The 20,712-nt window shown below is 38.1% G+C and overlaps 1 protein-coding gene across 8 annotated transcripts in view; it reads left to right on the forward strand.

Moving 5' to 3' along the window:
• The first annotated feature begins 7,401 nt into the window (after nucleotides 1-7,401).
• dmd (dystrophin) overlaps nucleotides 7,402-20,712 on the forward strand; it is a 248,638-nt gene continuing 235,327 nt past the window's right edge. For 5 of the 8 annotated variants that reach the window (XM_023329877.1, XM_023329878.1, XM_023329888.1 and 2 more), the window contains exon 1: nucleotides 7,403-7,637. In XM_023329877.1, the coding sequence (XP_023185645.1) occupies nucleotides 7,556-7,637 (82 nt within the window). In that variant the 5' untranslated portion in view covers nucleotides 7,403-7,555. Of the gene's footprint in view, nucleotides 7,638-20,712 lie in introns of all 8 variants that reach the window. The other 3 variants (XM_023329879.1, XM_023329880.1, XM_023329881.1) reach the window with 1 other exon arrangement.

A 20,712-nucleotide genomic window follows, 5' to 3' on the forward strand; every position in this document is an offset into this window, starting at 1 on the left:
GTTTATGTCACGTCGAGGAGCATAGCATTCAAGGTTTGTACGTTATACAAAAAACTTATGTCGTCTTTTTGACACATTAAGCTTCTTATGGTCCTTTTGTTACTGTTCTGTACTTTTCTCCTATTGTCATTTTGGCACCGCTTAGACCATGTTCACCGCATTTTCCAAAACTGAAACTCTTTCCTGTTTTGTCTTTGTGTCCAAAGCAGCAAGTTTTGTATGCCTAAGCAGCACCTTTCTGGATTTTACTTTTTTAAAACGGATTTTTTTTTATATCTGGTTTTGCCGGCACATCCTAAGCATGGCCAAAGCAGTTTCAGGCTAAAGGTTTCTATCCCCAATCAGAAAAAACTGTTGCTGTACTTTCTGACAAAGAAAGCCAGAGTGTTCCTCACTTTGCATGTTTTAATAATCAAAGGAATAACCAGTCCACACATATACATCACACATATTTTTTCTTTTAAATCCACTTTAAACGAGTCTTCAAAAATCTGATTATTCATTGTAGGACCTCTCAAAATTTGGCTAACCTTGTAATTTGGCTTGTAGTTTTTGTTTTAATATCAAAAACCTTTTCAAAGAAAACCTGCTTCTGTACAATCAGCTCACTTTGAGTGAAAAACACCTCCAAACATTTAATCTAATTAGTAATTTATTTACTGTTCCACTAACCAAAGTCACTCTCATTCCTCCCAGTAATTGACAGAATAAACAGCTACTTAATAATAATGACTCAACTCATTAATTAAAGAATCTAAATGTAAACTGAATTAGAAACATGGAAAAAATAGTGTAAATGTAATGCAGTGTGGTTACACTGAACAGCAAACTGCAACATTTACCAAAATATATGTTGAAACATAATTAAAATCACGTGATTTTATGTCTTGCTCTTTTCTGACCACTTTGATTGAGCTGCAAACAACAGAAAATGTAGCTACAAGTGATTAATTTTAGTTTATTTGTATCACGACAGCTCAAAACAAAAGTTTATGTCAAGGCACTTTACAAGAAAAAAACTGATTTTCAAATGTACAAAAATACACAATAAATAAACACACTCCAAAACAACCCAATCTTAACATTTTCATTTGGTTGTGGTTACATTTTAGCCTAGCGCTGCTTTACTCATGCTGTGGATTTCATCCAATCTGGACAATTATCGCCACCTGGTGGCACAGCACAGGTACTGCAGTGACTGACTGGAATCTCACATGGTATTGTTTCAAAAGGAGATTTTGTTTTGGTTATTTTGTACCGCCTTTCTATTCTTGTGTCTTATAGACGATCGACTTTTCTTATTTCATGACAATTTTTCTAATTTGTCTCATCTCAGGCGATCTAAGAGGGACACATCTGATGGATTTATTTTTATTACAGCCATCACTTTGCTTACGATTGTGCCATTTAAGTTTTATTGGGGCGTTTTGCTGACTACGGATGTCTTCATGAAGCAACTACACTTTAACAGAAGCGGGAGTTAAAATAAGCATGCGTGTTTCAATGAAGCTTTAATAAAAGCAAGACATGAGAAGATACACTGATGCTTTTTAAGACTGACACACACACACACACACACACACACACAAAAAAACTCTATAAAAGGTTCAGTCCCACAACAAAGACTTACTAAATTATTTTCAGACTCAGACAGCTGCTTGTTCAGATTGTTCACCCTGGATTTGAAGCAGCTTTAAGTACTTTATTAAAGAAATGCAACATTTCTTTAATAAATCAGATCAGACTGGGTCAGTTTGAGTGCAATTAGATTGGTTTTGTTTCTTTTTTAAACAAGAACAGAAACAATATTTACAAGATCCTTCCTGCACCCGTACGATGCTTCTTTCGTTTCTCATCCCTTTGTACGTTTTAGCCGAGGTCTGACTTAGCCGTGACTGTTAGCATTTGTTTGCTTAGTAACACAGTTGATGAAAAGTAGAGGCTTGTAAACAGAAACAGCTCCTCTTTTTTTATACCTCCTCCCCCAGTAGACTGGGAGGGGGAACATTGTCTAATGATGTGCGTAGGGATTTAGTGTGGATGATTGCAGAAATGTACAAGTATGCGTGGCAGGCAGAAGAAGAAGGAGAAGAAAAAAACAGAGTCTTATTTGTGCATGTGTATTGGCATGTTTTAGATGCCGTCGTAGAGATGTCACTAATCAGCATTTATCTCTTTGTACACATTAAAGCACTGAACTGAGAGTCTCTTGTGTCACTTTGTCATATTGTTCTTTATGCTTTCATCTTATTCCCCCCCCCCTCCCCGGTTCTGAAGCCATTGCTGTTGTTCTCGTTTTCTTTTTCAGTTTCTCTCAAATCTATGCAAATCTTTTTCTTTTTTTTAAATCTAAAATTCATTAAAGCTGCTCCATGTATTCTGTAGAGAACTAATCAGCCTAGATTGTGAGAATGCAGAATTTCTTTCTTTTGTTTTTTCTAGTGTCCTCACAACACTAACATTTCCAAATCAGTACTATAACAGTATTTCAAGCTTCTAGATATTTCTGTGCGGAGGTTTCTTAAAGCACCGACTCCAGCTGCAGTCTGTGCTGTAAACGCTGTACATTAGAATAAGATTTAATAAAAGCAAAAACAAAACAAAAAAAGTCTCTTAGTTTGAACAATCTGCCGAGAATCTGTTATGGCTTAAATTCAATTTTAAAATGCAAAACATTAGAAGACGTACAGTTTTTCCTTCCACTCAACTTTCAATCATTAGCGCTAACACTCGTAACATTTTTTAAATTTAATTAACTCGTGCAGTGTTCCACTTTTCTGAGACAGCCCAGCTTTTCGTCAGCTGAAAACCATCAAGGGTAATAGAAAAAACTTGCGATAACTCACTGTGTGTGATGAATACATAATATATGAGAAATACTTTCTGAATAAACTTCTCAGTTGCATCCTAGTTTACTGAAATGCACTTGCATAATGAAGCGTTGTTTATCCTAGGCTGTGTTTACCCGAATCAAAGATCTAAGAATTAAATTATTTATGAATAAATTATATCCAAATGCATCATACAACACAATTATCAGTAGAGTGAGAGGAATGTATTCAGTGGTTCCAGCTGTGAAACGTGTTCTTTGTATCGTCATTATTGCAGAGTTTCCACAGGATATTTTAAACTGTACATCTGTGAAGTAACTGGAGCCTTTGTGAGCCTGGATTTGCGCTAATCAGCACTTATCTCCTTTACACATTCACCGTCAAGCACATCAGAGAGAGATCTCAGAGTGACGTAACAAATAATTCAGTCCGATGTTTCTGTTGTTAACTAAACCTTGAGGAAATCACCACAAAAACCACATCTGTCTAAGACTCAGAAAGCCACGTTATAGTAAAGACACTGATGTAACTCCTAATCTGGGGCTCTGCTACCCTCTGCTGTCCACTTTGTGTATTAGCAACAAGACGTGAATTTGTTCCAAAGCCATTCCAAGTGTTCCGTCACTTATGTGATGCAGAAAAGATTTTAGTAATTCCCCCTCTTGGGAAAAAATGTGCATAATGAAAATAAGCATCTTCTGCCAGTTAAGTCACTACTTTTTCCAAGCTTGGCCTTATTGTGCCAGGCTAGAACACTTTGACTATAGAGTTCATTTGTTTTGGAGGTACCCCAATGTGTTTTGTTAAGAAGCTGTACTATCATCAGGCCAACTGAGATGCCCTCAGAGACCCACACACAAGCCACAGCAGTGTTTGGAACCCACCAAAGCCTTGGTAAACACCAAACACCAAAGCCTTGGTAAACAAACCTGGTCATTGCCTTCCTATGCAGTTTCGCTAGATTCTTATCTCCCTTTACTGATCCGTCTGGGATTTCTCCCATTGAGTTAGATTTTTTATATTTTTGTTAGAATTTCAACTGGACCAATCAGCAAACAGAAGTAGGAGTTGTGAACAACGACTTTCTTTGCTGTCATCTGCTGTCTGTTGTAGTTTGGAAATGGCAGCAGAGGAGGTGAACAAAGCCATTCAGTCGGTGTTGGACATGCTAGCACGTTGCTAGCAAAGATGCCATTCAACTTCACACTTCACTCTTCACAATGAGGGATGGTTCTTACAGCGCACACGATTTCTGACAAGCTATATAGCAAAGCTTCCTTTATGCTTGAGCTAGAGCAGTATATTCTTCGCGGCCAAACGTTAGCGATAGGCCAAAATCAGATCCAACTGTTTCAAGCTTAAACAGAGTCCACTCCTCCAGCAAGAAATTAATACTCAGTAGCCAATGACTTAAACAAGCTGGTTAACCAAAATATTGTCGTGGTTTGTTCTATTTGCTAAGCTTCACCAAAATTATGCATTGTCTTCCAACAATAACCAACAATAATAATGCAACGCTATAACGTGGAAGACCATTCTGACACATCTCCCATGTCAAAGAATGTGCTTTCTGAACTTGCCTCTAACTCATCTAGATGATTCCCTGTATTGCTAATCCTTAGTTATTAGCACCTAATAGGGTATCAAATGTCCATGTCCTATTGGACTTTGCATTTGATATACCACACTAACACCAGCAGAACAATTCCATTAGATGTTATCCAGTTGCTACTGAATACACAAGGGCTTGAATGACTTACTGGCAGGACCCCTCACAATCTCTATAGCTAATCACATCTATTTACTGTAAAGGGCTACACATGTACAAACGTAATACTGTATTGCATTAACTTTTCTTCATTATTTTTATTTTTTTTTAGAAGACCCCAGTCTGCTCACTCCCCTTCCTCCCACCACTCAAGAGACTTCATGGGGAGCGTCAAGATTCTTTGGCCCACTGCGCCCATCACGTCACCATATCTGAGAATAGAGCCTCTCCGACTCATGAATGCTCGTAATGTTGTGTGTAATGACTCGTGACGGTAAACCTAGTCCTTCTTTTAAACACTCTGCAAATATAAAGTGGCTATATCAGTTTCACAGCAGATCTAATCATAGTGAGTGTGTAAACGGCACTGCCATTCAATCATGAAGCAGTGAGAGCTTTCCCATCGGAGGCAAGCAATTAAAGGAACAGTGTGCTATAAAACATGTATGATTATAACTTCATCTTTTCATCAGGGGCTTCTGTTAGTCTTTAATCTTTTTCTTTGTAATTATCTTTTAAAACACCTTAGAAAAAGGTGTGCATAAAAAAGTAAGTAAAGCTCAGAAACTTTAATTCTGATGGAAGCAATGGAGTAAAACTAGCTTATTGGTTAAGTTGTCCTTGTTTTTGTGAAATAAGGAAAACACATTTTCTCATTTTGTGGCCAAAAAGCCAACAGAAGAAAACCAGCATCTGCATCCAAAGTAACTGAGTCAATAAAGAAGTGTTACAGAAAAATCTGTGACCCATCATTTTCTGTGACCGCAGGGGGCAAAAGCGCAATTATTCTGGCCAGAATAATCTGTGACCAGTGTGATTTTAGCTATTTCAGGGTTAAATATTATTATTATTACACCCAGATTGTAGTGATGAGGTGGTAGAGCTCTGAAAAAAATAGTTGTTTTAAACTCTGACAGTAAGGTCACGGATTATTCTGGCCAGAATAATCTGTGACCAGTGTGATCCATTTATTAAACGGCCCTGGTTGGTTTACACATTTTAACGACAGCCCATCGGGATTCAATGCGATGGTCAGTGTTCAGCCTCAAATCCAAAATAATACATTATATTTTCTCCGTCAATGCGATGGTAATGAAGGAGCCATGACTAACAATCCCAGCTGTATCAGTGTTTACCCAGTATTTGCACGCTATCGCCCCCCTGCGGTCACAGAAAATGATGGGTCACAGATTTTTCTGTAACACCTGTTTGCAGCGGAAGTCGCACTCATAATTCACGCAAAGCTTCAAGGTGAGAAAGGTGTATATGCTTAGAAATAAATGTTGTATATATGTAGGCATATAAAAATGCCTGATGATGATATGTTGCTAGTATTTTTGAAGCACAGCTAAGTTAAAATATCTGGACTGCACCACAACTCGGTGAGTGACTAACAGGTGTGACTTGTCTGTCATAATTCCCGCTACTCGCGCGAGGATGTGAATGGCAAATGGTGTTACGTCACAGAGAAGCGTTAGCTAGAAAAACTAAAAGGAAGAAAACGACGGAAAGACGACAGTCAAATAATGAAGGTAAAACATTTGCCTTTAATGTACGAATAAAGGGAAGAGGATAAGTTTTTTTTTTTTTTTACTATGTTTCTTATGGTCTTCGTACCGTACCGTACAAACAAACTTGATTCAAGAAAAGCATATTGTGTCACCGCCACACATCGAGCAAACAAATACACGGAACTTTTTCTCTGTGGTTACAAAAATCAGTGACTGACCGCAATAACTACATATAAAAAAAATGAAATGCGCATTTAAAATATGAGCACTTCACCTGCTATTTCGTCTATCCAGACGATAATGAAGTCTCTTCCTTCAGGTGCCAAGTGTCACATCTACTGCCATCCACCCAGAAGGAGGAGCCACCTAACCCCGTCACCATTGTCAGCACTGATGTCCATCAAGTCAGTCAGGACTCGGTCTCTATGGTAACTGCCTGTTGTAAATTCATGTTACACTCTGTTTTGGGTAAAAGAATTACATGTCCAGTCTACCTTATGCTTTCTGTGACCTGGTTGGGATATTTGGGGGTGAATTAACTGGTTTCTTTTTTAAAAAGATTTATTCAAATTTTAAAAAATACTTTATTTATCCCAAAGGGAAATTAAATCTTGTCGTAACAGGTTACCATCGCGATGCTGTGGGCAGGATGGATGTTCATGGCAGTCAAAAAAAGTCATGAGCAAACAATGCTCGTCCACCTACTTAGCTTTTGCCTTTTTAAATCTCTGGTTTGCATTGTGCCAAATACAATGATGTGCTGTTTATGGCTGGTGGTGTTCAAGTAATTATTGTTTACCCCAGTAAGTGTACTGAAATTCAGGAGGACCCCACAAAACTACCTATAGACGAAACAAACTATTACATTGTTTTTGGCTTCCTTTTTGTTTCATAAATTATACCACTATGGAATCGGTGGGTTATGTTTCTGTGCACTTTGAAGTTCACTTTAAAACGTTAAAGTTCTTGAATTGACTGATGAGTGTGCTTTCTTTTTTTTTTTTACCATGACTTATGACTGCTGTCCGCCCCTGAAGGCCACAGCTTGGTCTGTTTCAAACTCACCTTGATATCCTGTAACTAGGCTGCATCCTCGTCCCAGGCAGGAAATAAATGTCATGGACAGGGAGATTGAGTTTTACGCTTGGTGTCTGCCTAGCGGTTTGAGCCACATCATAACAGCTTACTATTTAAAGGTGGGAATGCTCAGAGTCCCCCCCACCCCTCTCATCCTGCCACCTGCTCCCGTTCATCTGCCCTTCAGTGACAGACCAAGCGGTCCTCCTTCTCTTCCTGCTTTAGTCCCCTCTGTCGTACCTCCTGTGTCCACTCCTTATTTCCCACCTTTGACTCGATCTGGATTTGTCCCTTCCCTCCTTCCTTGAGGATTTAACTTGACCGTTTGGCTCAGCGCTAACTAACTTTTCACAGCTGGCGGCCTGGTGATGGCGGAGGGCGTGCGTCCTGAGGATTACTGCGACGAGCCGGTGGAAGATGAGTTCGGAGAGATCATCAAGTGTCGGTCTGGTAAGACATCAAAGCCTCCTGTGTGTGTAGGCGTGTGTGTGTGCGTGTGTGTGGGTCCAGGAGCGTACTGACCCATATGCTGCTGACTGAGATATCAAAGGCTGCAGTACACTGATGCTGATCGTGCTCCAAGCTAGTGACAGCAAAGAGGGGGTCACCCAAAACTTTTAAAGTATTGCATCACCAACATACCAACTGATGCAAAATTTGAGTCTATATAGTTGATTTCAAGCTTTATTTTTCTACAAAATCAATTTCTGTATAATTCAAATATAAATAAACTATAAAGTTTACTTGTAGATGACTTTATACCTAAACAAATAGCTCAACTTTACTGGTGTTAGCTTAAAGCTAAAAACATGTCAGTGCCACTGTCATGCATATGGTATCCTATGACTTCCAATAGGAAATGACCACACTGTACCCACAGTTTCCTTTTGAGGTTATATTTTTTTAACTATCATATGAGACAGAATAATTTTATTGTCTGGACAACATGTTTAGTGACTCCTCTTGATATGAGAGGACTTGTTGGAGAACCAAAACACTGAAGTGAGCAGACAGGTGTCCAACTAAAATAGTTTGACTGACCGTCCGACACTGAACAATAAAATCATTAACCATGTAGAATGCTGTGAAAAAGTATTCAACCCTTTGCAGATTTCCTCCATTTTTTTGTTTCTTGTCTTTAATGTTTCCGATCATCAGACAAAGATAAACTGAGTAAATACAAAAAGCAGTTTTCAAATGATGATGTCATTTATTAAGGGGGAAATAACTTCCCAGGTCTAGTCACCACATGCCCCAGAAATAGTCATTTGACTTCACCTGTCAAATCAAGAATGAACTTAAATACAACCTATATGACAATTTAACATTCTCAAAATTTTAAAACAGCAGAGAAAAACAAAATTGCTAGTATCTACACATTCAGAGAAAGTTACAAAAGGATTTGAAAGCTTTCATACTCCAATGAACAACTGGGAGATACATCATCCAGAAACCTAGAAAAAGATGGAACTGTGGGAAACCTCAGTGGAGTGGAAGGTCAACCAAATTACTCTTAAGAGTTCATCAAGAGGTCACCAAAGAACCCAGAACAACAGGTGAGGCTTTGCAGGCCTCACCTTGCCTTTTCAGGTCAGAATTAATGATTCAACTATAAGAAAGAGAGCCTGGGCGAAAATGACCTTCATGGGGAAGTTTCAAGGCCAAAATCACTGCAGAACAAAAACAACAAAAAGGCTGTTTTACATTTACTATAAGAAGATCTCTATGACAAATGAGACAAAAGAGGGACTTTTTGGAAGGTGGGTGTCACTTTCCACCTTGTATAACATTTGGTGATAGTGTGTCGGTTTGGGACTGGTTTGCTCGATGTCTCGCTGTTATTGGTGGAGCTGGTCATTCTTCTTCTAGTATAAGTCCTTGTAGTAGAACGTTTGACTATAAGTGCATGACAACTTGGGTTGTGCAGCATTTCAATGGCCCAGAGCACACCTGCAGGTTCACCAACAAATGACTCCAAAAAAACAAAAGTTGTGGAGCGAACTAGTCAAACTCTGGATTGAAATTGGTGAAGTGGCGTGAACCTGAGCAGGCCGTTTGTGCTCAAAACCCATCAAATGTGACGGAGTTAAAGCAGTCGTGCAAAGAAGATTGGAGAGAAATTCCTCCATAGTGATGTGAAACAGTCATTGCCAGTTTTTGTAAGTGCTTGATGGCAAAACCCATTGGTAGGTTTATGGGGGTAGCCTTATTCTCCAATATTGCCAACTGTTGGAGAACTCGCACGACGTTGGTGAGGTCAGGAATTGTGTTGGGTAAATGAATCCCGTCTCCCTGTCTGCATAAACAACGTCTTTAGCTTCTGTCTGCTTAAATAAAGCCTGATTGACTAAATAAGCCCCTTCCCATGTCCCCGTGACTTGTACACACTCTGTCTTGCCCACTATACCCTCTGCTGCAGCTGGTGGGTCATCTCCAGCTGGAAATAGCATCCAGCTGGCCAGGCAGAGTGGTGTCAGATCGCCCAGTTTGGAAGCTAGCACTCTGTCTTTATCTTTCTATCTTGTGATTTTCTCACAGTTTTCTATTCTCCCCTAAGTTTATGTCTTTGTATCCCCGTCGATACAAAGACGATTCTTGTTTATTCTCTTTATTTTTTGTCCCCTCCTGTGTTTTTTCTTGTCCTGCTCCTTTATCTCAGTGTGACACATCTTACCACCCATGTTGTTGACGCTGTGTGGCTGGACTTTCTGTCGGGAGCTAAATCTGGCCTTCTATCTTTGTGCCGTAGGCCTCACTGGAGATACTTAACATACTGTCTGGAATACTGTCCTCTATCAGCGTATCAAGAGGTTTCAAGCTGGGAATGTTGGGCATTTCTTTGATATATACTCTCACTTTGATCTTGAAGATGTGTAAAACCTTCCACACAGCTAATAAAATGAAAAACGTCAATACTAAGTTTTAATATGGATAGAAATATAAACTTGTGTGTGTGTGCATGCATGCACAAAGTAGGTATGTATTAGTTGGTGTAATTGTGAGGAACTGCCCTGCACCCTCTGATTTAAATCATCCAGCATAGCAACTCACATTAAGAAACCACATTTATATATAATCAAAGCAACTATGCATGGAGCTGATAATAGCTGTAGCTATTATTTGGCAAATATGGCTTTCAAGGCCTGCCTCTTCTTCTTTTGTCATTGATTTGTCTGTTTTCTTCAAACTAAACTCCATGCTAAGGTTTAAGAAAGTTTTTTTTGTTTCTTTCCCCCAGGACTAGATTCAAAGTGAACAAAGAGATGCAGGTGGCCAAAAAAACGACAAAGTATGTTCAGAAAGACGGAAGAAGTATTGACCCGGAGCTCTTCTATAATCTAACAATGTAGTCTCAATTGTTCGGAGCTAAAGGTGATAAAGTAAAATCTGGTTGGACGCCTTTTAAATATATCATAAGAACCACAATGGATAATTGTTTAGGTTCATATTGAGCAGGTGTTACAAAGAAAACAAATTGAACAGTTAAACAAAATTATTTTATTTGGATGGTAAATGATGGGGCAATGTTCAAGTCTTTGACTGGACTGTTGTAACACGATTGTATTTCACTATTTCATTATTTGTATTGCATCAAATTGTCTCGAGGGACTTATCCAGCGTTCTGTTGACCAAAAGTAAAAAATTTCACTGACAGAATTGCTTCTTTGTGTGGATCCTCATAGGTCACCGCTTTCTTTCTGTGACATCACTGAACCGGTAACCGTACCGTAACTAATAGTTATTTTTAATAGTTTTATTTTTAAATTCTTCTATTGGAAGTTATTTTTTTTATCCTGGTGTTTTAAGACAAATTTGGACGTAGAAACATTGAATTCTGAAATAAACGTGATCAGCAGAAACGCTCCAATTTTGAGAAAACTCATGTTTTTCAATAAGTTTTTTGCGATAAGTGGCCATATTGAAATTAGCATATTTAGCAAAACTTCAACAATTTTTTTGCATCACCCGAGTCATCTGATCCACAACCGGACGTTACTACTGGCAGAAAAAGCAACGATGATGACAGGAAGTTATAGGATTATGATGTTTTTTAATAACGTGATTTTAACAGCATTTCTTATTTAATATAAACACCGCAATTATTATTTTTTTTTCTTATTTTTTACATTAGCAGAGTAGCAACAAATTTTTGTCCACATTTGTTCTGGAAGAGCAGCTAGTGAAGCAGTAACATGGACTTAGTTTTTCACAGGTTAGCATGGTTTTAAAAGAGATTGTATTTTTTCCCCCCTGTAAAATGTGTCAGTTTGAAGCAACCTTTAGTGGCTTCAGAAGAAACCAGCCCCTCATAGCTTCACAGCTTTTTAAGTTCGACTAACGGCTTGTGTTTGGATAGAGAAGACAAGGAGAAATATGTGAAACATGAATAAATAAAATGATTAAATTGAAGGCCAAGTAATAGGATATTTAGCCAACTGAAAAAGTAAACAGCCATTCATCATGTTGAGCTATAAGCCGACAGAGTAACAGATGTACAGTGAACCTTCCTGTGGTGTGAACAGAACGGAGGGTAAAGCTTCAAATGAAACAAAGCTATAAGTAATTTTTCAAGCCTGACTGAGGAACACCCTTTGGGAAATCCAATTTTGAGGTTGGCAGGCTGCATGATGCAGGAACCGGGCTTACAGGAGTGAAACTGTAACCAAAAGGCAGTGCTGGGATTAATTGGGAACAGAACACACCGAGCTTTGCATCTAAAATGAATCTGGGCTTACAGGTAAAACAGTTTTTCTGCCAAGGAAATAATTAATGGTCGGCCTTTTTAGGTAGTATTAGAATTCTGCTAAGTTAGCTGGATTAAAATGAGTAAGAACAGGATCGTTTACTGTTTCTTTGGACCATCAAGTAAGGTTTTTAATGTTTGCACTTTGGCTGGTATTTTGAGTAAAAAAAAACAAAAAACAGGGATGGCTTGGATTTTGGGGGGGGTTAAGTGGGGGACAAACCACTTCAACATTTAAATTTGCATTAAGGAAGATGATACTTGGATAAAGATGTTCAGGGACATCATTGGTATGCATGTTATCCTGTTTATGAATTGATAATGCAGCTGTTTCAAACTGCGCTTTGATTAATGAAAAATAAATCAAGAAATATTGTGTAGTTAGAGCTAAGCTATAAATTTTCATCTTTGTTCTTCTGCCCACTTCAACCTACCTGCTAGATTTCATGTTTTAATCAAAATTAATCTTTAATTTGGCCAAAATAAGCTAAATCAAACTTTCTCAGAGAATAATTTTTCTGGAAAAAAGAAAAAGATTATGATCTTAAAGGGTGTTATTGTAACATTTATGTCATGAACACACCTGAATCAAATGATGATTTAAACATGTGTGTGTGTGGTCTGTTTGAAGATACTCCCTTTAACACATTGGTTGTATAATATGACATAGGTCTCATGATGTCCAAAAAAATCATCTTTTGATTGGTTAAACAGCCTTCATTTCGCTAAAATTGCCTCTTGTCTGCACAATGAGAGCAGTGGGAAGCGAACTAAATTATTAGAGTAATTCAATAAATTATTTTCAAAGAAATCACCTTAAAATTGTTGGAATATAACAAATTGTGACAAGTGTCAGAAAGAAAGAAAACTTGCATATTTTTTGATAAAAAAAAGTTGATTATGATGACCCTACATAAAATGTTTGCCAGTTGTTTAAACAATTTTATTGGTTAATTTCTAACAGTTCATTTTCTGATTACAAGCTGAAATTTTTTTTAATAAAGTTGGCTTTATTTATTAATAAAATACTCAGATTGGAATTTGAAGCATAATTTCAGGAAAGCAAAATTACACCCAATCAGAAATGTGAAGATCTGGAATATTTAAATTCAGAATGAATACTAATAAGTAATAAACATTATAGCCAGGAGATGGCAGCAGAGGCTCCTACTAGCTGGGGAAAGCTTCCTCAGAGGCATGCGAGTTGCTGGCAATAGAGATGAGTGCGTGGGAACAGATTCTGTTCTTAGGAGAGTTGAGTCTGGCTCTAAATGAAAGAAAGACAGGTTGGATTGGTCCAGACAGAGAACAAGAGAGGGGACAGAGGAGAAAAACAAGGTCTAAATGATAAAGGAGGTGGAGGAGGAAAAAAAACAGCTGTTGATTTCTTCGGGGAAAAGAAGGCTGGTGGTAAAATAAATGAGTGGGTTTTGGGTAGCGGTGGATATGAAGGCTGGAACGGAGGGTTCACTGTATGATCTGACCCACATGGAGTTTCTGGGTCATTATAGACCAGAAAAGGAAGAGCAGGAGGCTGTTTGGGAGGGACTGGTAATGAGTCTGACAGTTGAAGATCCCAGGGGATCTCCTTCCCTAATCATTAGACACACACAAGCCTGTGCATACAAAAAGGAAGAAAGGTTTTGGATAATGCTAGGGATTCTCCTCAAGTCAGTTTGCATCACCCCCCCCCTCTAATGGAGGCTGGCTGACAGCTCCCTGCAAGGTCTTCAACGATTAGTCAGGAGAGAGCAAGAGTCACGCTGGGAACAAGTCAGCAAAAATGACTCCACAGATCATTGATGCAAGAAACCTTCATGCTCACTCCTAGTCTCACGTAGTCAGCATGGCAGCCTTTGAGGACATCACTCTGGGCTGTTCAGGTGTTGGGAACCTGCTGAGTGCGAAGAAGGAATCATTAATTCATTAAATCAAACTGCAAATAGTTGACACTGGGCTTAGCTTCTGAATCCTCACCGATTCGGCAGTGATGAGAGTTTAAAGCTTGTCAAAGTGTGGATCAAAAGTTGAGGTCAAACTTTGAAACATGAATTACACTTGAGCAAAATTCCTCAGAAATAGGGAAAATGTCCACAGGTGTGTGCTTTTTCGGTATGAGACAAATCAACAAAACTTGCAATCAAATTGTTTGTGTTGGTTAACGACTCGTATAAACCTTTGGGTTTGAACAATTTGGCTTTATTTAGCGGATAGTATCCAAAAATTTTACTGTGTCAAAAGCTTTTCCTAGATCAATAAAAAAAACAGCAAACAGCAGTAATGTTTCCTAAAGCCAAATTGGATTAAAATACCAGGAACTGTCCTGGTTTATGGACTATTCAAGAGTAGGATAATTTTTTATTACCTTAGAAACTGTAGAAAGTGAGCTAATAGGCGTATAATTACTTATTACTGCTGGGATTACCGGATTTAGGGATTGGCATAATGACAGAGCACTTCTAGGAGTCTGGAAAAAAATTATTTGTGGAGTAATTCATAAAGCAGTTATTGGTGCTGCTATTATAGTTTTTCTGGAATGTTACAAATGTATCTTTACATTAAAAATGGTTCACTAGACACAAAATCTGATAACCCAAATCCTCCTGTAACTCTCTGTGCTGAGGTATAAAAAAGAGAGCTTTGTGTTTCTTACTTACTTCTTACTGTAGTTTTTAACAGGACAACTTCCTTCTTAAACCATCTGTAATAAAAAGGAATTTTGTCAATCTGCAAGCCTTCAGCTGAGCTACAGCACTGTGTATTGGTGACTGAGTCGGCCCAGACTCATTACCGTCCTTCTGCGAAAGAGAGCGATAGGAAGTCTGAATGTGGTATTCCTCTGTCTCAGGGGTTTATGGAGAGAGGCAGCAAATATGCATAAAAGGGGACATGTTTAATTTAGATGATTGATATTACCTTCCATATGCATTCAAGCTAAATCTTTCTACCTTAACTACCTCCTGCAAACATTTAAACCAGTGATATCTCCTTCTCTCCGGAATGAAAATCTGAACCGGCAGACTCAAAGAAAGCTTTCCTTTCTTCGTCAGTGAATTGAGTTTTCTAAAGAGACAGCATGTTTCTATCTGCAGAGATTAACATTGAAAAACCACATCTCCTCGATCTGGCCGTGACTTTTGTCTGTCTGGAGGGAAAATTGCTCTCTGTGTAGAACCAGCCTTTCCTCAAGGTTCTTCCAACGCAGCTAATTTCAGTTTGTCTGTGAGAGAAAGACTGAGAAGGGAAATGTTCCATCCAGTTTTGAAGAGACCAGATTATGTTGTATTATCAGCACCAAAACCCCAGTGATGCTCAATTTCCAATAATCAGGAAACAGAAAAAAACATGAGTTCATTAGTGTTGCTCTTATAACACTATATGGGGCATATTTACTAAACTGAGACGTCGTGGTCGTAAAACTGTTAGCTAATCCAGCTCATTATGCTAATGGCCAAACCTATCTGAAAAAGACAAAATCATCACAGAGACAAAAACTAGTAATCAACACTCAACAAGGAACTTAGATAATGTAGATTAGTAGCACATTTAGTTGTATTTCAATAGTTAGAACGTTATCAGTGTCATACCGTTAAAATGACTCCCAGTCTCACACAAGTTTTGCAGGATCTTGCAAAGTAGCTCAAGATCTTGAAACTTTCTCTAGGTCTCACAAATGCAACTCAGAATATTGCAGAATATTTCATAGGATTTCTCAAAAGTTACTATGGATTTCACAGAAGTGAAAAGTGACGTGCAAAATTAACTCAAATTTACAGTTACACTACTTGTACAGTTTACAAGTAGTTTCGGATTGTGCAAATCAACTTTGGGATCTTGGAAAAAGTGTTTTGAGGTCTCAAAACCTCTGGGATCTGCCAATAGTTTTCGCAATTGCTCAAAAGTAACAAAACCGTCTTAAAGTGTTACGCAGTAACTCTAAAGGATGAATCTTATAACTGTTTTTGCTACATATTTGCAGAAATACCTCAGGGTCTTTCAATAGATCTCAGAATTAACTCAAGATCTCAAACAAAATTACCTCGAGATGTCACAAAAGTAGCTCTTGATCTCACAAAAATTGTTCAAGTTCTTGTAAAAGTATCTTGGAAAGAAAAATCCTCCAAAACCACTTTTTTTTCTTTTGGTTTGCTTTGCTGGGTTCAATATCTACAGCACAGGTGTCAAACTCCAGTCCTCAAGGGCCGGTGTCCTGCAACTTTTAGATGTGTCTCTTTGCTTCGCCACACCTGAATAGAATAATTAGGTCATTAAGGCTCTGGAGAACTGATCTACACAAGGAAGAGGTAATTAAGCCATTTCATTCCAGTGTTCTGTATCTATGGCACATCTAAAAACTGCAGGACTGCGGCCCTTGAGGACTGGAGTTTCACGCCCCTGATCTACAGATATGTTTCCAAAAACCAAATCAAGACAGAACAACTCTGTGACTCCGTCCCTGTAACATCTAGTGTAATGAATACCGTTTAGCTTTTTTAAAAAACAAAATGAGACATAAACATGTTGTGTTAGGTGGCTGTAGATGGTGGATGAATGCGTTTTAGAATAATTTCTATGTAAACATGGGACTATATGAATGCGCAAAGTAATTCTATCACCTCATTGTGTGGTTTCTTACTCATGTTGGCACATATTTATTTCCTGCATTCTGTCTTTTCTGATATTTTTTTTTCCAACCTCATCTTTTTCTCCGATTATTTTGTAATTTTTTGTCTCGAAGACCTTGGCTCACACAATTTGCCATTGTCTGACACCCAGGAAGACACACAAAAGCATCCTGAATCCCCCGCTCCGTCTCTCTCCTTTTCCGTTGCTAACTCTCTCTAAAAGTCAAAAGTCACTGTCAGCAATGTTCTTTTCATTTTCCTTCACGGAGGTAGTTTTACAAGCTCATAATAAAAAGCAGATATTGAATATGAGAGATGGCCCAAAGAATGTGGATGATGGAATTGTTAGAAAAATGAAGGTGGTGAGAGGAAAAAAAATAGTGATTTATGTGAGATGGTAAATGAGGACAGACTGAGAGGAGTGAGGGATGAGATGGAGGAAGCGGTTATATTTAGTACAGAGGTTAAACAGCACAGCCCATCTTTGATAAATATTTATTTACATAACTCATATGCTTTGATCTACTCCTTTGTGATTCAGGCTGTATGTTTAGAGTTGTTGTCTAGACGGCGAACCTCTACCCCAGCCTCCATCATGCCCTGTAAGCTGCTCCATCCATCACCACACCATGACACAGCCACCACCATGTTTGACAGTGGAGATGGTGTGTTCAGGGACATTTGTAGTGTCACTTTTCTGCTTCACAGAGTATTTTGTATGGGTACCAAATGTTTATAAAAAAAAAAAAAAGTTTAGCAGTACATATTCATGTATAGAGTTGCAATGTGAGCTGTCTATATAATATCAGTAAGTATTAGTTGTGGAACATGAAAGCTAAATTAATATCAGCTATATAAATAAAACCTTTTTGTTCATGACGGTTAAAGGGACAGTACTATGTTTTCCAGGCACGTAGTGCCATTTTATAGCATAATCAAGTAACTATGGTAACTTGTTAAAAAAAATACGGTAACACTTTATTTGAAGGGGTGTTCATAAGACTGATATGACACGGTAATAAACATGACATAACACCTGTCATGAGCATGAAGGAGTCTTTATGAATGTCTATGACTGTTGTCATGAAGTGTCATTCGGTAAATAATGACACTTTTAATGCAACGTTGCTTTAAAAACTTCATTAAAAGTTCATTGAAGGTGCCAACTTTGCATTATTTGGTAAATTTATACACTTTAACATACACATTATACACTGTCTCCATGTCCCATAAGAAAAGCCAACATGAAGCACCAAGGGATGCATTGACGGAAAACAATAAAGGCATAAAGTTGCGAAAGGGCTGACATGCAGATGAAGGAGTGAGGGATGAGAGACTAAGGAAAGGGTCTGTGGGAGGAGAGGGACAGGGTTGTGATTGCACTTAATTGCTCTTCACATCCAGGGCGGGTCTAATCACTCTGAGGCTCATGTGTGTGTGCGTGTGCAAATGTTTTCCAGCTCCCAGTTGCAACCCTGAAGCTTGCTCGTACTTTTAGCAGTGGTTCCTCATTAGGAAGCAGATGATACTGAAGAACCGCCGCTGCTCCTTCTTCACCTTCAGCTCACATAGGGACACCCTTTTAACCTCCACCAGCCTGTGAAGGGACACAGAAAGTCAGCCCCTTCACTGAATGTTCCCACTGGTGTATGACACCTGGTTTCTGCTCCAGTTGATGACTTACAGTCTGTTTTATCGTGGTCAGGTCAAATTAGCAGGGAAAAGCTAATAGTCTAACATATCGGCATTCAAAATACGGTTTTGATTCATTTTCACTCGTCGTCACTATAATTGAATTAAGACTTCAGCTAAATTTAAAGAAGACTTTAAATTTAACAAATACAATCAGAATTGGTTGCTATGCTTTTAAAAAAATTAAATCATTTGAAAATGAATCAGTGAACTAAAGTACTGATTCATTTTCAGTTTCTTTATTAGCAATTACGCCTCTGGCTGTTTCAAGCTTCCCATAAACAGTGTGTTGTAGTTGAAATAAAACTGTTCCTCCTTATATATATATATATATATATATATATATATATATATATATATATATAAACTGTATATATGCACGTAGATTAGTGACGTTATATATATTTATATATATATATATAACGTCAAGTTTTTCCTTTTTTCCACTTATAGACTTATTGAAAGCAAAAACGTCATTGTACAGTCATGTGGAAAATAAATATCTAGTGTGTTTTTAATTTATGCAAACACATATGCATTTGACATCAGTTTTAACAAAAATTTAATTAAAAACTAAAATCAGAATATAGCTTAAAATTTTAGCCTCAAACGGCTAAAATCCTTCCAGATGTAGCAGCAGGGGAACTAAATAAACATACACGCCACACATTTTAGATAATTAATGTAGAAAACTTGGAAAGTTATGGGTTTTTTTTCTTCACTTAGCAATTATGCATGACTGTGTGTTGGTGTGTGAAATAAAATACGTTAAAGTTTGCAGTTTTGATGTGATAAAATGCTAAAGAATTCAACTCATTGTGCTTTTCAGACGCATTAAATTAGCTTCTAGTTTCATTACAGTTTGTCTGTAATGAAAAATGTTGCTGCAAGCAGTCACCTTTTCACATAATCAGAAATATTCTAAATAATTCGATAGACACAATAAGCATTTCACATCAGTACTATAAATTGCTAATGTTTTGTGGCAGAATGTTACAGCTTTTGTTCCCTCCACTATGACAAACATTGCCACGCTCTTGTGTCTGATTAAAAGCTTACCCAAAAATCCCTCCTTCCCACCTCCCCCCGCTTAATCATTCTGGGTGCAAGGCACATTTTAGAGGAGAAACTGTTTCTAAAGTACTCAACAAGATAAACAATTTAAACTGCCCTCTGGTTGTTTGGATCCATTGTCTGTTTCTGTGGTGTAAAGTAAAACCTCTCTGGGCGGTTTGTCTGTGATCAGCATTAAAAAAAAGGGAGAAAGAAAAGGAGAGTTATTCTGGTTTTGTTTTGAGTCGAATTTGTTAGAAGCTGAAGATTATCCTTGCTTGAAAGGAAAACAGACTGTTAGGAAAGGATTAGAGGCACATAATTGAAACTAGAAAAACAAAATTTCTGAAGAAATTTAGCCGGGGCCTGCCAAGGCGCGCCCGTCTGGTTTGTGCCCGGCGTCGTCACGCTACAAATTGGCATCCGCAACGTAATCAAGTTCAGATTTCTTTAGCCGAAATCTCTTTGCTTCCTTGTCTTTCGTTAGGCGATGAAATACGTTCATGTTTGGTTCGGTTCAGTTCTACTCTAGTGGGCAGACTGTACCGCAGCTGCTGCGCTACAGATATTTCTCCGCTGATTTTCAGTAAAACTCTACAACGGAGAACCTGGAGGTTCTGGTTCGGATGAACAAAATAAACCCAGATATTTTATGTTTTATTATTTGAAATTATTGATAGGCCAAACATAATGAAAAAAACTCAGATCATGAAGTTATTTTATGTAATTCAAACAAAAATTATAATTTACATCATACCAAGCTAATATTATGTAGTTCTGCTGTTTTTCACTGTCGGCACAAGACGGCAGCTGAGAGTATCTGTATCCGAAGCAACTGAGTCAGTGAAGTAGCTTAATATGCTAGTTCCGGTTATTTGTGACAATTTCTGCAAGTCACAATAGCTCTAGGTTGAGGTAAAACAAAATTGCCTTATTTCAGCTGATCAGATTGATGTTAACAGCGATTTTATAGCCTAACAGGTTTCACGAAAGCCAGTTAGCAAAGTGCTAACATGTGAACAAATTGCGGTTCCATCAAGCTAGCAGCTACGCTATCAGAGCCACAACAAAATATCCCACAGCAGTCAAACTTTTAAAATCGATCACATTTCTTAAAGAACACATTACATTTAACAACTGTAAGCAGTTCTAATAATATAGTAATGAAATTAAATAGTATATTTTATGGACAGAACACAAACACTTCTTACCTTAACCAAGGAGAGTCGGAAGGAGAAAGCTCTTCTTCTTCTTTTTGTTTTTAATGGCGGTTGGCAAGCAACTTAATGGTGTGCATTACCACCACCTACTGGTATGGAGTGTGGATCAGGGCGTGCATTACCGCCACCTACTGGTATGGAGTGTGGATCAGGGCGCAACTTAAAAAAAAAAAAAAAACACTAAATCCTTT

Source organism: Xiphophorus maculatus, chromosome 24 (assembly GCF_002775205.1).
Source record: "Xiphophorus maculatus strain JP 163 A chromosome 24, X_maculatus-5.0-male, whole genome shotgun sequence".
Lineage (NCBI taxonomy): Eukaryota > Metazoa > Chordata > Actinopteri > Cyprinodontiformes > Poeciliidae > Xiphophorus > Xiphophorus maculatus.